This window comes from Diceros bicornis, chromosome 22 (genome assembly GCF_020826845.1).
Source record: "Diceros bicornis minor isolate mBicDic1 chromosome 22, mDicBic1.mat.cur, whole genome shotgun sequence".
NCBI lineage: Eukaryota > Metazoa > Chordata > Mammalia > Perissodactyla > Rhinocerotidae > Diceros > Diceros bicornis.
In genome coordinates this window covers 53,311,209-53,324,125 of record NC_080761.1, presented here as the reverse complement: position 1 = coordinate 53,324,125, position 12,917 = coordinate 53,311,209, and the positions used below count along the sequence as shown (strand labels likewise).

Here is a 12,917-nt window from a genome sequence, read left to right as displayed (position 1 = left end):
TCCTTTTGAAAAATATTTATTGAGTATAAATAAATGTCCTATACATTAAATATCAAGAAATATTCATTATTGATTACAAGTCAGGCTGTAATACTGAGTGAACCATAGAATCAAAATACCCACTCATGATACAGTAGTGATAATTCCATTCCAATATTGGACACTAATGATTAACTCACAAGACACAACAAAACTCATGAAAAAAGGCCATCACTTTAACCAACCTATAATACCACAATAGAAAATGGTTTTGAATCGTAATATGACAGTCTCAATAATCTCATCTTTGTCTTATCAATTTATCAGGTCAGTTTGAGATTGTGGACTTACACTGTCATAGAATTTAAGGATTCCCATTTCCTTGGTTTTATTTCAAATTATTACTAAGGAACGAAGTCATATATACCCACTGATACTTTTAGGTAAGTTAGTCTTTCCTAAGAGAAAAGGAATACAAATTTAGTACAAAGAAAGCATCCCCCAAGCAATGAGTCTCTTAACGGAAAACAGTAAAAGAGCAACATAATTAACTTTTCCTTTGAAGAAAGGAAAGAAACCTTAATCTGTTATGGTAAATTTGGAAAGATAAATATTTCGTAGTCCCAGAATACGTGTTTATTTTACAGAATGTGCTTGAATGATGCAAGTCTACGAAGCAGGGATCTGTGGCAATCCGAATTCATCCACCAGGACTCCATCCTGTGAAAAGGAAGCAATGTTTAGTGCCACTATTCTTCAACTGATAAAAAAAAAAACAATGATTACCAATGTTTAGTGGCCAAAACTCATCTCTAAGTGTGTAATCAATGATAACCAAAATCCCAATCAGAAGATGAGAATGAACTTTTTTATGAAAGGCAAAGGGGGAAGTGATGAATCAGGAAAAGAACCAGAAGGGATCAAAAGGGGTGAGCCTTTGCAGGGTAAAGGAAGAGTACGAGAGAAAGAGAACCTCAAGTGTAAACCTAAAAAGTGGAAAAGGGGGCTGGGAGGGTCCAGGAGGAAAGGCTGAGGAATTAGTCCTTGCCTCCAGATTCCTGTTTTCACTCTGATCCCTAAAGTGAACAATCACCTTTTATAGCCTCCCAAATCCTTGAAGGAGCAGTGCCCTAGGACGGGCAGTCAATTCCATATCATACAGTACTACAAACTTATAGGCAGTGATACTGCTATCAATTAAGAAACTGTATCCAAACAGCCCATTTAACTCAGGAATCTGTGACCTTCTAGAAGTAGAAATAACACAGATGCTTCAGGAATTGAAAAGGTGAGCTATGGTAATGTTAATAAAAATTATTTCAGGTGTACTGAGAAAAAGCAACCTATACACCTGGAACTTTGAAGTGGCCAGAGATATGGGGGTGGGGTGGGCAGTAGAGAGAGGTAAGACTTCCCCAGGCTCAAGGCAGAAGGGAGGGGTTCAGGAGAGGAAGATGCATATTCAGAGAAATTAGCTAAAAGGGACCTGAGAAATTACCTGCTCTCCACATTTTACAGGTGGAAAAAACTAATGAGGTTCAGAGAGAAGATGTAAATTTGTAATTTGCCCAAAGTCACACAGTGAATAAAGGCAGAGCTGAGACAGGCTCCCACTCAAGGATTCTGTCAACTACATTGTGCATACTCAACATGCATGTTGGGAGATAAGGCAAACAGCAGGCCGGTAAATGTCCAATGGCAACAGAAAAAATGACACATGACACCAGGAACTAAGACAGAGTGAACAGGATTTCAAAAGCAGCAAAATTTTCTCTTTTTATAATGACAACCATGTAGCTTTAGACAGAGCTTTAAGTTCACAAAGCCCTTTTTACATAAAAGACCTAATCTGAGCTACACAACAATTACGTGAGAGAATTATAATTACCTATGTTTTACAGATGCAAGGAACAGGCAAGTTCAAAACAGCTAAGTGACTTGCCAAGGTCTCCTAGTTAGTGGCAGAGACTTAAACCGAGGTGTCCTGATTCCTTTACCTTGTTGAATTAGAATCTTTCTACATTAAGTTTTATACTTAAATTATTAATCCCTAGTTTAGAAAAATCCACCCCCTAATTAACCAATGTGTCTAGAGATAACTTTCTTCTACACTGCTGTCTAGCACGGTTCATGCAAAGTGTTGCTGATGCGTTTCCAGGAAAGGTCTAAAACCTGTAAATGGCACTCAGTGCGAGCTCACAAGGGTAATTATGCATATTATACAAACTGTCATCATATAAAAACGTTCCTAGGCCTCCGTGACACTATTTACACAGCCCGTCCATAATCCAATGCAGGAAAACTGGGCCTTTAAGGATTCCCAAAATAACAACTGAGATGGTCCTTCCTTGTACTAACTTAGGACTACGTTGTAGACTGGTGATCAAGCATAAAACCTTTACAATTTGCATAGAAAATATAAGCAGAAAAAGCTTCCACCTTATTCTTCGTGTCAGTGGGAACACCTTCTGGAATTGCAGGTGCAGATGCTGCTTCATCCAGGTAAGAACTGTCTTCATCAGCCAGAAGCTCATCACCCAGGGCATCCAACTCTGAGAGGGAAGAGTCAACATTTGAAAAATATGTCAGCGAGGAAACTGGCAGCAAATGTTAAGAAAGCCAAATTATTTGTAAGAAGATGAAAATTTAAAAACAAAGGGAAAGGGATTATTATTATTTTTTTTGGTGAGGAAGATCAGCCCTGAGCTAACATCCATGCCAATCCTCCTCTTTTTGCTGAGGAAGACCGGCCCTGAGCTAACATCTATTACCAATCCTCCTCCTTTTTTTTTTTTTTTCCCCTTTTTCTCCCCAAAGCTCCAGTGGATAGTTGTATGTCATAGTTGCACATCCTTCTAGTTGCTGTATGTGGGACGCCGCCTCAGCATGGCCAAACAAGCGGTGTGGCAGTGCGTGCCCGGGATCCGAACCCGGGCCACCAGTAGCCAAGTGCGTGCACTTAACTGCTAAGCCACAGGGCTGGCCCCCGGGAAAGGGATTATTAATTTCCATTTTCAAAATAAAAGATGACCATTAAATGAAATTTTCAAGGGAACTGATGTGGTAAATCTATGAAAAACCAAAATCAAAATAAAACAAAAAAATAAAACTACCATTCCCCATAGTCTTCAAGGCCCTAGTCTTCACGAGAAGGCTCTCTAGTTATCAGTTGACCAATTCAAACTAGAAAATCTTGATAATAACAAATGTAAAAATTCTCTCTCATTTATTGATGAACTTGAAAAAGGCAGTGAAAAGAGGCAGGAGATTGTTGTACACCAAGTGACCATTACATGAAATCAGGCTTTAAAAATAAATTGATGGTAAAGTGAGCCAAAGGGCCGGGAGGAATATGACATTCCTCATCAGGGGAAACTCTAGATGGGAAATATGAAAATAAAGAAATGAATGGGGACAAAAAGGTTCTAGGCAAAAACAGAAGCTGGAGAAAAAGTAGCAGTAGTAATGTGACAGGGGTATCATGTGACAGAGAATCAATGTGAGCTTGGTTCTGCCATCTACCCGGTGACTCATGCTAGAAATGGACAGACATCCCTGATGCCCCCTCTCCCTCCACATCCAATCAGTTATTAAGTCTTGTCATCCAACCTCCTAAAATTTCTTCAATCTGTTCACTTCTCTCTCTTTCTGCTACCACAACCTCAGTCTCAGCCACCATCAACTCTTAAATGGACTACAGCAATAGCTTCTAGACTCCTCTCACATTTTTTCCAGCTAACCTCTTCTCACCCTTCAAGTCCCATGCTGTCTCCCACTCCCAACTAGGTTAGACTGCCCGGCTATGTGCTCCGTGGTACCCCATACTTCTTCCCAACAGTTTGTGCTCTTGTAATTAATTACTTGAAACAAGCAGTTTCTTGCCCCTGCTAGAGAAGCTTCATGAACGCAGGGGTCGTATTTGTTTTCTTCAGTGCTGAATCCCCAGCACCTAACCCAGTGCCTGGCTTATAGTACATGCATGCTAAGTATCTGCCAACTACTGTCTCTTGATCTGCTTTGCTGTGCTGAGGGAGAGGACTCCAAGTAGCAAAACAGGGAGAGCAAGATCAAAAGGGAAACACAGGGAAGGCAGTGTTTAGCTAGCAAGCACCAGGTCAGCAGAGGCTGCTGCGTGGACCTTCCTTCTGAGCTTGTCCATTCCAGAGTCACTGGGAGAGTAAGCAAGTCTGATCTGGCTGCCTCATAAGCTCTTTGCCCAGAGACTGTACCATAAACGAACTCTCAAGGAACCCCCATGGAAATTTTCTCTAGCATTTGGGAAAAGGTCCCAGGCAGCTGCTCGTTTCAGACTCGAAAGCTACGTATGCACTGCTTTTCCCATGACTTACCTGCTTCTAGGTCATCTTCATCTAATTCTGGGGTGCCATAACTACGACTCAGTGCTTCTTGGATTTCATTTGCATCTTCCATCATATCCTCTAGCTGGTCTTGTAAATCCTATAGAAATACAGGACAGGGTTTTTATTCATTTCTTACCACTTTAACTACCTCCTGCCCCTACTCTCTCCTCTAAATCTTAGAAACAAGCAATTTTTAAAGAGATGATGTACATGAAATGCCAAGCACATAACCAGTTCTCAACAGCTGTGAGTTCCCCTCCTTTACCCCAGTCCTTGGCTGGTGACTTTGTGTAGTCAACAACTCAGCAGGTGCTCCTCTAAAGGTTCGAGTAACTCCTGAATGTCTCTTCTAATTAAAAGCGTGAGAGAGAAAGCTCAAAGAATTAGTTAAAAATCACAAGCCTGAAGATGTCCCCTAACAATAACTGTGAATGCCACTGACCCACATAATCCTCCTCCTATTTTTGGTGGTAAAAATGTAAACTCAAAAATAAAGAATAGGGGCTGGCCCAGTGGCATAGTGGTTAAGTTCAGTGCGCTCCCCTTCGGCAGCCCAGGTTTGTGGGTTCGGACCCCGGGTGCAGACGTACACCACTTATCAAGCCATGCTGTGGAGGCATCCCACATACAAAATAGAGGAAGATGGGCACACATGTTAGCTCAGGGCCACTCTTCCTCAGCAAAAAGAGGAAGATTGGCAATAGGTGTTAGCTCAGTTAGCTCATGGCCAATCTCCCTCACCAAAGGGAGGGACGGAAGGAGGGAGGGAGGGAGGACGGGAGGGAGGGAAGGAAGGAAGGAAGGAAGGAAGAATAGAATTGGTGATCTTGCATTAGAATTTAAGGTGCCTCATGGAAATCCAAAGTCCTATTGCAAGAATCATGCCCATCAGCTCTCTGTCATTACAGAAAGTCTACTTGAAACATTAAATCAAGCAACATTTACACCATCAACATTTTCCTAGTTAATGGAGAAAAGGAGGTAATTGAGACAAATACATTATCCTTTTCGAGTCAGCCAAAGAATGACTACACTGTGCAGGGAAAGAAGGCAGTGGTGGAAACAACTGGTGGTACAAAAAGTTCTAGTGCGGGGCCGGCCCCGTGGCTTAGCGGTTAAGTGTGCGCGTTCCGCTGCTGGCGGCCCGGGTTCCGATCCCGGGCGCGCACCGATGCACCGCTTCTCCGGCCATGCTGAGGGCCGCGTCCCACGTACAGCAACTAAATGGATGTGCAGCTATGACATACAACTATCTACTGGGGCTTTGGGGGAAAAATAAATAAATAAATAAAATTAAAACAAAAACAAAAACAAAAAGTTCTACTGGGCCCACCCTGGGGGGGAAACAGAAGGAATCAGGATAAGCTTGATATCCCTCACCAGGCTGGTAAGAAAAATTGACAGAGGGTATAAATCATCTGTGAATGGTCTACTTGTACTTAACTGGGAGACTACTACAAGGCCAGGAAGAATGTAAAACCAATCTGAGAAAGGGTGTAGCGTAACAAAGGGCAGTTAGTATAATGGTTAGCAGAGAAGACTCTGGAGTGAGACACATCCAAGCTAAAATTTTGTCATTATTCAATGAAAGGTAATGTCTCTAAGCCTTAATTTCCTCATCTGTAAAACAGAATTATTAATAGCCATACCTCACAGGATTACTGTAAGGATTTATTGCAATAATATATGTCAAACAGTAAGCACTTAATACTACATATCTTCTGTTGTGTTAAGGATGTGCAGAATAAAACTACACTCTTCACATACTGCAAGTTCCACATGGGGGAACAGACTACAGTTGATAATGCAGAAGGTCCAAATCAGCACCACTTATCCTTCAGGATTTCTAGAGCAATGCAAAACATTTCAAAACTCCTTCCTGGCCCCCAAATCAGAGGTTTGTTTTCCCATATAAAGGGCAGAAAGTAAAATGGAGAAAAACATTTTTTTAAAAATAGAAATGCCTTGCTTTTCTGCATTTCCAAGTGCCAAACTACCACAGTGCACCTAAGTGACATTCTGCTATACAGAGAAACACGGGCTGAAACAATAACTAAGAGAGTGAAAATAACACAAACTAATCAAGTCAAGCTTATGCTATATTATTACGTATCAAGACAAGTCTCCCCAAATCATCTATGAATAGGATTCCTAGCAACAGACTCTAGAACAGACACGGGAAAAAAATAATCATACAAAGAATTAGCAGGTTCCATTCTGGAAAATCAAACAAACAAAAGCAATATAAACAAACACAAACACTAGACTTGATGTGCAGACAGTGACAAATAAAAAGGATGGAAATAGAGGAACATGCAAACACAGAGGCAAAATTAAAAAATGAGAGCTATAAAACAATGACAATGTTTTACAAGTAAAATATTTTAGGAAAACAAATGAAATTCAAAATATATAGCCCAGCCAAACACACCCCTCCCCCACCAAAAAAGTTAGAAAGGGGCTCTCCACCTGTCATGTGGGCAAATCTCTTAGGGGACAGGAAAAGGATAATCAGGTGGGGAGACAGACAGACAACCACAGGTGAAAGATGGAGAGACATATGAAAAACCCAGAAAGACCAAAGTTTCTATTTTGTCTATTAAATAGCTCTAACTAAAACACAAGGAACCCTAAAAGCAGAAAATAAAACTCAATTTCATTATATTTTATTATCACATAGTATTGTACAAAGAAGACAAGCATGCACAGAACATTCTTCTCAGTAAATCTCCTGGAAGATATCACTAAGCTTAACTCCTTGTAAGCAGAGACTAGTTGGAGGATTAGAGAGATGGCCCGGGCAGTCTAATGAAGGGTCCTTGAAAACAGGAAGATGCCAGGAATGCCTTCACTTACTAAAGACTGGTTCGACCAGAGAATACCTCTGCAGGTATTTATTACCCCTGCAGAGGCAGTACAATGCCGGTACATAGTAAGTACTCAACCAACAAATATTGCTTGAATAGGAAAGAACTGCTTTATCTCCTTTAATAACCTCTCATTCATTCATTCAGCAACCAGCAAACACTTTCTGAGTGACAACCATGGCCGGGCACTGTTCGGGGCACGGGGGATACAACAGTGAACAAAATAGAGCCCCTGTCCTCATAGAAAGAGAAATTCTGCTCAGAGGGTAGCAGTAAAGAGTACTGTCACTTATGCAGAAAAGAAGCCTCTCCTCTGGCCAGTCACCACGCACTCCCTCTACTATCCCCACTTCCATCTGTGCTGCTCACCTGACTGAGGCGAGAGGAGCCAGGCTGTCAGGGCTCACCTCCCCAGCCAAGATGATCTCAAAAGAAATGCTAATTTTAAGGACCTAATGACATTATTATTAAAAATCTAAAGAGAATTACTAGAGAAAGGAACCAACTCTATGCCAGGACTGTGTTAAGCACTTCACTTTCTGTATACATCCTCATTTAACGGTCGTGACACTCCTGGGAGATGGGAGCAATATTGCTACTTTACACTGGACCAAACAGACCACAAATCATTAAGAGAGTGAGAAGTAACAGGAAACTGGGTGCTTACTTATCAGGGGCTTATTATGTGCCAGGCATTATGTGCTCAGATACACCAGCTCATTTATTTCACCCTCATAATAACCACATGTGTACTAGGATCCTTGCGTTAACAATAAGGAAAATGAGCCCTTTGTACCCTTTCTCAAAGTTACTCTATTGGTAAATGGCAGGCCCAAGACTCAATCCCTCTTCTGTGCTCTCCCCATCGCATACACATTCATCTGGATTCTTTCAGAAGCTAGTGCACATTCTCACAGAAATCAGTATACATCTCACCTCGATCTGGTCGATTTTTACTTGCTTGTATGCTTTCTTCATTTCCTTTACTCCTAGTTTCATAGCGTCAACCTAAAAAAAAAGGTAAGAGAAAACACAGTGTCTTAAGAAGCCGTGTTGGTTAAGCAGTCTTTTCAGAACCACGGGAAAAGAGCACAGAGCACAGAAATGAAATCAAATCACGGGCAAAGGTGCTTTGGAGTACCGTGGTCTTGGTGTCCTTCAGCGACTGGATGGTGTAATTGGCTTGCTCCATGTTAAAGGACTGTTGGGCGAGATTGTCCCGCTGCTGCTCATACCTTTTGAGAGTCAATCAGGAATGATAAATGTGAGCATTCTTCTCAGGAAGAAAGTATCTCTAACACTAAACACGAGCATTTTCTATTAAAAAAAAAGTTCTCAAAATTAAATACAAAGAAAAATGGGCAAAAATAATTTAATCACTCTAACGCAAATATCATTTGATGTATCCCTCCAGTCTTTTTCCTTTGTATGTATTTTAGTTATAACACTACTTCCATTTAACATTATAGCATTTGCTGTTTTCTACGTTGCTACAAAGTCTTAATAAATATATCTTTATAATATTTTAGATTATTTTGTATGCTAAATTCCCAGAAGTGGAATTCTTGGGGCAAAGCGTAGGGCTATTTTTAAGGCTCCTCGTATACATAATAAAACTGTTTTTCCAGTAGACAGAGCTCCTTGAGGACAGGTATTATATTTTATTAATCTTGTATCCATAATTAGGTAATCCATCCAACCTAATATAATGCCTGGCACTCAAAATATGTTTTTTTTTTTTTTTTTTTTTGGTGAGGAAGATTAGCTCTGAGCTAACATCTGTTGCCAATCCTCCTCTTTTCACTGAGGAACACTGGCCCTGGGCCAACATCCGTGCCCATGGTCCTCTGCCTTATATGTGGGATGCCTGCCACAGCATGGCTTGACAAGTGGTGCGTAGGTCTGTGCCTGGGATCCGAACCTGCAAACCCTGGGCCGCCGAGGCAGAGCGCGTGAACCCAACCACTATGCCACCAGGCTGGCCCCCAAGATATGTTTTTTTAATATAGAGTTTTATATCAACTTATACTACTACCTCAAAGACATATGTCACTATAGTCTTTGTACAATATTTGGAAACCATCTAACTATCCAACCAGAAGAAAAACGGTCAATTCATGGTGCAGGCAAATGGCGGTGGAATATTATGACCCCGACTGAAAAGTACAAAGTTTCCAAAGAATATTTCCAAGAATATTTAAAAGGACAGAGAAATGCTCATGATACAACGTTAAGTGGAAAAGGATAACCTATATACATGCCATTTGTTTTCTTCCAAGTTTCTACAATGAACATGTATACTTTTATTTAAAAAAAAAGCTACTTAAGAATTGCAATGCTACTGATTAAGGAGGTAACAGTTTTACCACTTTCACCACTGTAGGCATTATAATTTTTTTCCAATTTTGTCTAATCTAAAAGGAGTAAAGTAAGATGGTATCAGATGTACTATAAACAGAAACAGAGATATCAACAATCTTTCGGGTTCCTTATTAACTGATTATGTCTGACCTCTACAGCCCTGCAAGGGTCTCAGCAGCTGGACAGCCCACAAGGGTAAACACCAAAAATACTATTTGGTTTCTGCTCAAATAGTGGGACACAGTCACCTAAAACAAACTAAGGACCCTTAAATCTTCTGGTGGGAGGGAACAAATATTTAAGATTCTCAATTTTAAAGACAAACAAACAAAAATAAAAAAGGCACACGCTAACGAAACAAATAATGGGAGAACCAAACCCTATAGATCTGGGCAGTCCAATACAGAATCCACGAGCCACATATGGCTACTTAAATTGTTAACATCAAATCACATTAAAACTTCAGTTCCTCAGTAACACTAGCCACATTTCAAGTGCTCAACAGCCACACGTGGCTAACAGCTACTGTACTGGACAGCACAGACACAGAGCATCTCTCATCACAGCAAAAAGTTCTATTTAGCCAGCCAGTGCTGCAGAGATGGTGCTGAACACACAGGGGGAGGAAAACCCAGGTGACCGTAGACATAAATGCAATGTGTGGTTAAATCAAGAGCACTCATAACACGGTATGAAAACCTGAAGGAATGGAAGACCACTTCTCTTTTGTTTAAACCTGCTAGAGGAAAGGAGATTACACTTATAACTTACATCCGCTTTTGCTTTAAAACCCGCAAGGCCTTCTGCTTGACCATATTCTAGGGAGAAAAACAGATTTGAATGAAAAGAAGTAGAAAATAGACATCTGGTAAAAGCAATCTCTCATATCCTCACACTCACATACCTATTTATTCTCTCCTTCAGAGTGGCAGACACAGCGCTCCCAGACTGTGCACCTCCCCGCACAGTCGTAGGCTGCGGCTTGCCTGTCGTCGCGTCCCTCTCCTCAGTGTGCTGAACAACACCCCCTTTTCCTGGTGCACGTTATCTCCAACCCCAGCCCACCAGTGCCAGTTCTCTATATCCAGCTGCCTTAGGGAGATTCCCAACTTGGACATCCTACTACCCACGCACACTTAACACACCCCGACACCTCAACCTGCTCTCACCTTAGAGATGACCAACAATGGCCCCATCAATCTCTCACTTCTCTACGTTGAGACCTTTACATCAACCTTACCCACCCTCTCTTTGTTGTCTCTTCACGCACAGGCATCTCGTGACTGATTCTCAGAACTCACTTCCAAATGGGTTCCTTTCGTGCCATTCTCATTACTAACACCATGGTTTAGGCTTTCATCTCCTCAATGAGCTTTCTTCATTCCATGCCATCCAACTAAGATGGCTGAGAAAAGCTTCTTGTCACCTCCCTTTCTATACTGTTCCATAAATCATTTTCTTTGTCTCCTCCAGTGAAGAAGGAAAAGCAGATATTATTACTTCACAGTTGATAATAATACCTAAGATTTACTGGATGTTTCTACGTACTAGGCACGGTGCTATGTAGGTCACAAGAATGACCTCGTCTAATCCTCACACTATAACATAGATATGATCCCCATTTTACAGATAGGAAAAACTGAGGTTCAGTGATACTAAGTAACTTGCCCTAGCTCAAAAGGTTAATAAGTTATGGAGATGGGAAAAAAGAAGATAGTTCTATATTCACAGTCCATGCACTTAAATACAGTGTTCTATGTTTCTATCTGACAAAAGAGGAAAATAAGAAATTAAGTGACTTTATCAAGGTCACAGCTAGTAGGTAGGAATGGTGTCACTAACAGAACACTGTTCCAGGTGCCTACTTCAGTACTTTTTCCCACATGCCACTCCTTAGCCAGTCTATTATACCTACCTAACCTGACCAGCTTAGCAACTCACTGTTCCTGAGCGTGGCCCAGCTCTCCTCTCTAGACTGCCACCTTCTCAGTAGAATATGCTAATTCCCACGTACATGCTTCTGGACATGTGATCAGCATCTTCTCTCCTCCAGGTCAAACTCCAGCCTCCCTCTCATAACTGGCTGCAAATATCCTCTCCTCCCAGAAGGATACACCCTCACCTAGGTTTTCTCCTTACCAGACTGTGACCACCACTTCTGCATCTCTCACCAGCCCCCACCACCAGGCCCACTTCCGCAGGGGCTCAAGTGAGGCTGTCACAGCTCCTTCTGCAGCTGCTGCCCAGCTTACCTTGGCAGGACCCTCTCTCATCTTCTTGATCTGATCCTTATACTTCACTAGCTCGGCATCCAGTCGAGAAATCTTTTTGTCAATGGATTCTGCCCTGCTGTCCACCTTGGGGGAAAAAAATCGAAGGCAGTGGTAGTTACTGCAACACACTTACAAGAGAAGGGGCAAGAGAGAAAGGAATACAGAAGAAGAAAAGAAAAATAAAGAGCACATGGTGAAGGGTGGAAAACAGTGGTTCCCAAGAGGGAGGGAGATTCCCAGTCAGAAACACTGGGGGGCCTTTATAAACTATACTCCACCCCCCCCTTCTGATATTTCTGGGTCCCCTTCAAGTGCGTTTGGGCAGAAAAATAATTTGAGAATCACTGGGCCGAGCTGAGATTTCCCCAGAATTGGAGACTAGTCAGGCTGGGGGCTCAACCACCAGGTGGGTGAAATGGGCTAGTGTCCAGTGGAGCCCGCTAGGGCTGCAGATCTAATGCCATTCGCTTAGATGGAGAGTGGTGGCTTAACGTGAGGGACCAGAGTTCTGAATCCCGCGTTACTGAAATCCAGGATAGGGGTACAGACGTAGGATATCAAGCTGAGGGTCCTGACGTGGGAGAGGGGTGAGAGATCAAAGAGGGGTAAAGGGTCGGGCTGGACGAAGTGGGAAGGGAGTGGGGGCCTAGGGCTGGTCGGGGTGAGGGGACAAAGACAGAGCCAGTGGACGCGGCAGCGGGCATCGGAAGGGCTGGGTACAAGTAGGGCGAAGCAGTGATGGGCTAGGGGTCCCTGGTTTGTGGCGTCAGGAATGACTTGGGGCACAGGCACGAAAGCGGGGTGGAGAGGCCCGAGGTGTAATGGGCCCGGACCGGGAACAGGGTAGAGGAGTAGGCGCCGGGAGCCGGGGGTGGGCGGGGTCGGGGTGTCAGAGTCCCTGAGCCCAGTTAGCTATGCGTGGTCAAGTGCCCACCGTGCCAATGCAGTCAGTCAGGCTGGGCGGCGGAGCCTTGGGTTTCGGCTTCCCGAAGAATCGGTTCATCTTGGACGGCCGCGAAAAATACCCAAACACTGGAGCAAAACCAGAAACGGAAGCAGAGTCACCTCCGCCTTGA

The 12,917-nt window shown here is 42.6% G+C and overlaps 1 protein-coding gene across 1 annotated transcript; it reads right to left on the bottom strand.

The window, feature by feature from the left end:
- CHMP5 (charged multivesicular body protein 5) lies at positions 1–12,892 on the bottom strand. Its single transcript, XM_058565961.1, has 8 exons — positions 12,776–12,892; positions 11,821–11,925; positions 10,340–10,386; positions 8,349–8,442; positions 8,144–8,215; positions 4,329–4,437; positions 2,419–2,531; positions 1–699 (listed from the first exon to the last, which is right to left on the bottom strand). Exons 1-8 carry the CDS (start codon positions 12,842–12,844, stop codon positions 649–651), a joined length of 660 nt encoding a protein of 219 aa, XP_058421944.1. The 5' UTR covers positions 12,845–12,892; the 3' UTR covers positions 1–648.
- Between the last annotated feature and the right edge of the window lie 25 nt (positions 12,893–12,917).

What these genes read in the sequence shown, in the direction of transcription:
- CHMP5 (XM_058565961.1), bottom strand. Translation starts at nt 12,844, where the DNA reads ATGAACCGATTCTTCGGGAAGCCGAAACCCAAGGCTCCGCCGCCCAGC. An exon ending in TGAAGATGACCTAGAAGCAG is followed by an intron (nt 2,532 to 4,328) that starts GTAAGTCATGGG and finishes CTTCCCTCTCAG; the next exon opens with AGTTGGATGCCCTGGGTGAT. An exon ending in CCACTGACACGAAGAATAAG is followed by an intron (nt 700 to 2,418) that starts GTGGAAGCTTTT and finishes TCCTTTTCACAG; the next exon opens with GATGGAGTCCTGGTGGATGA.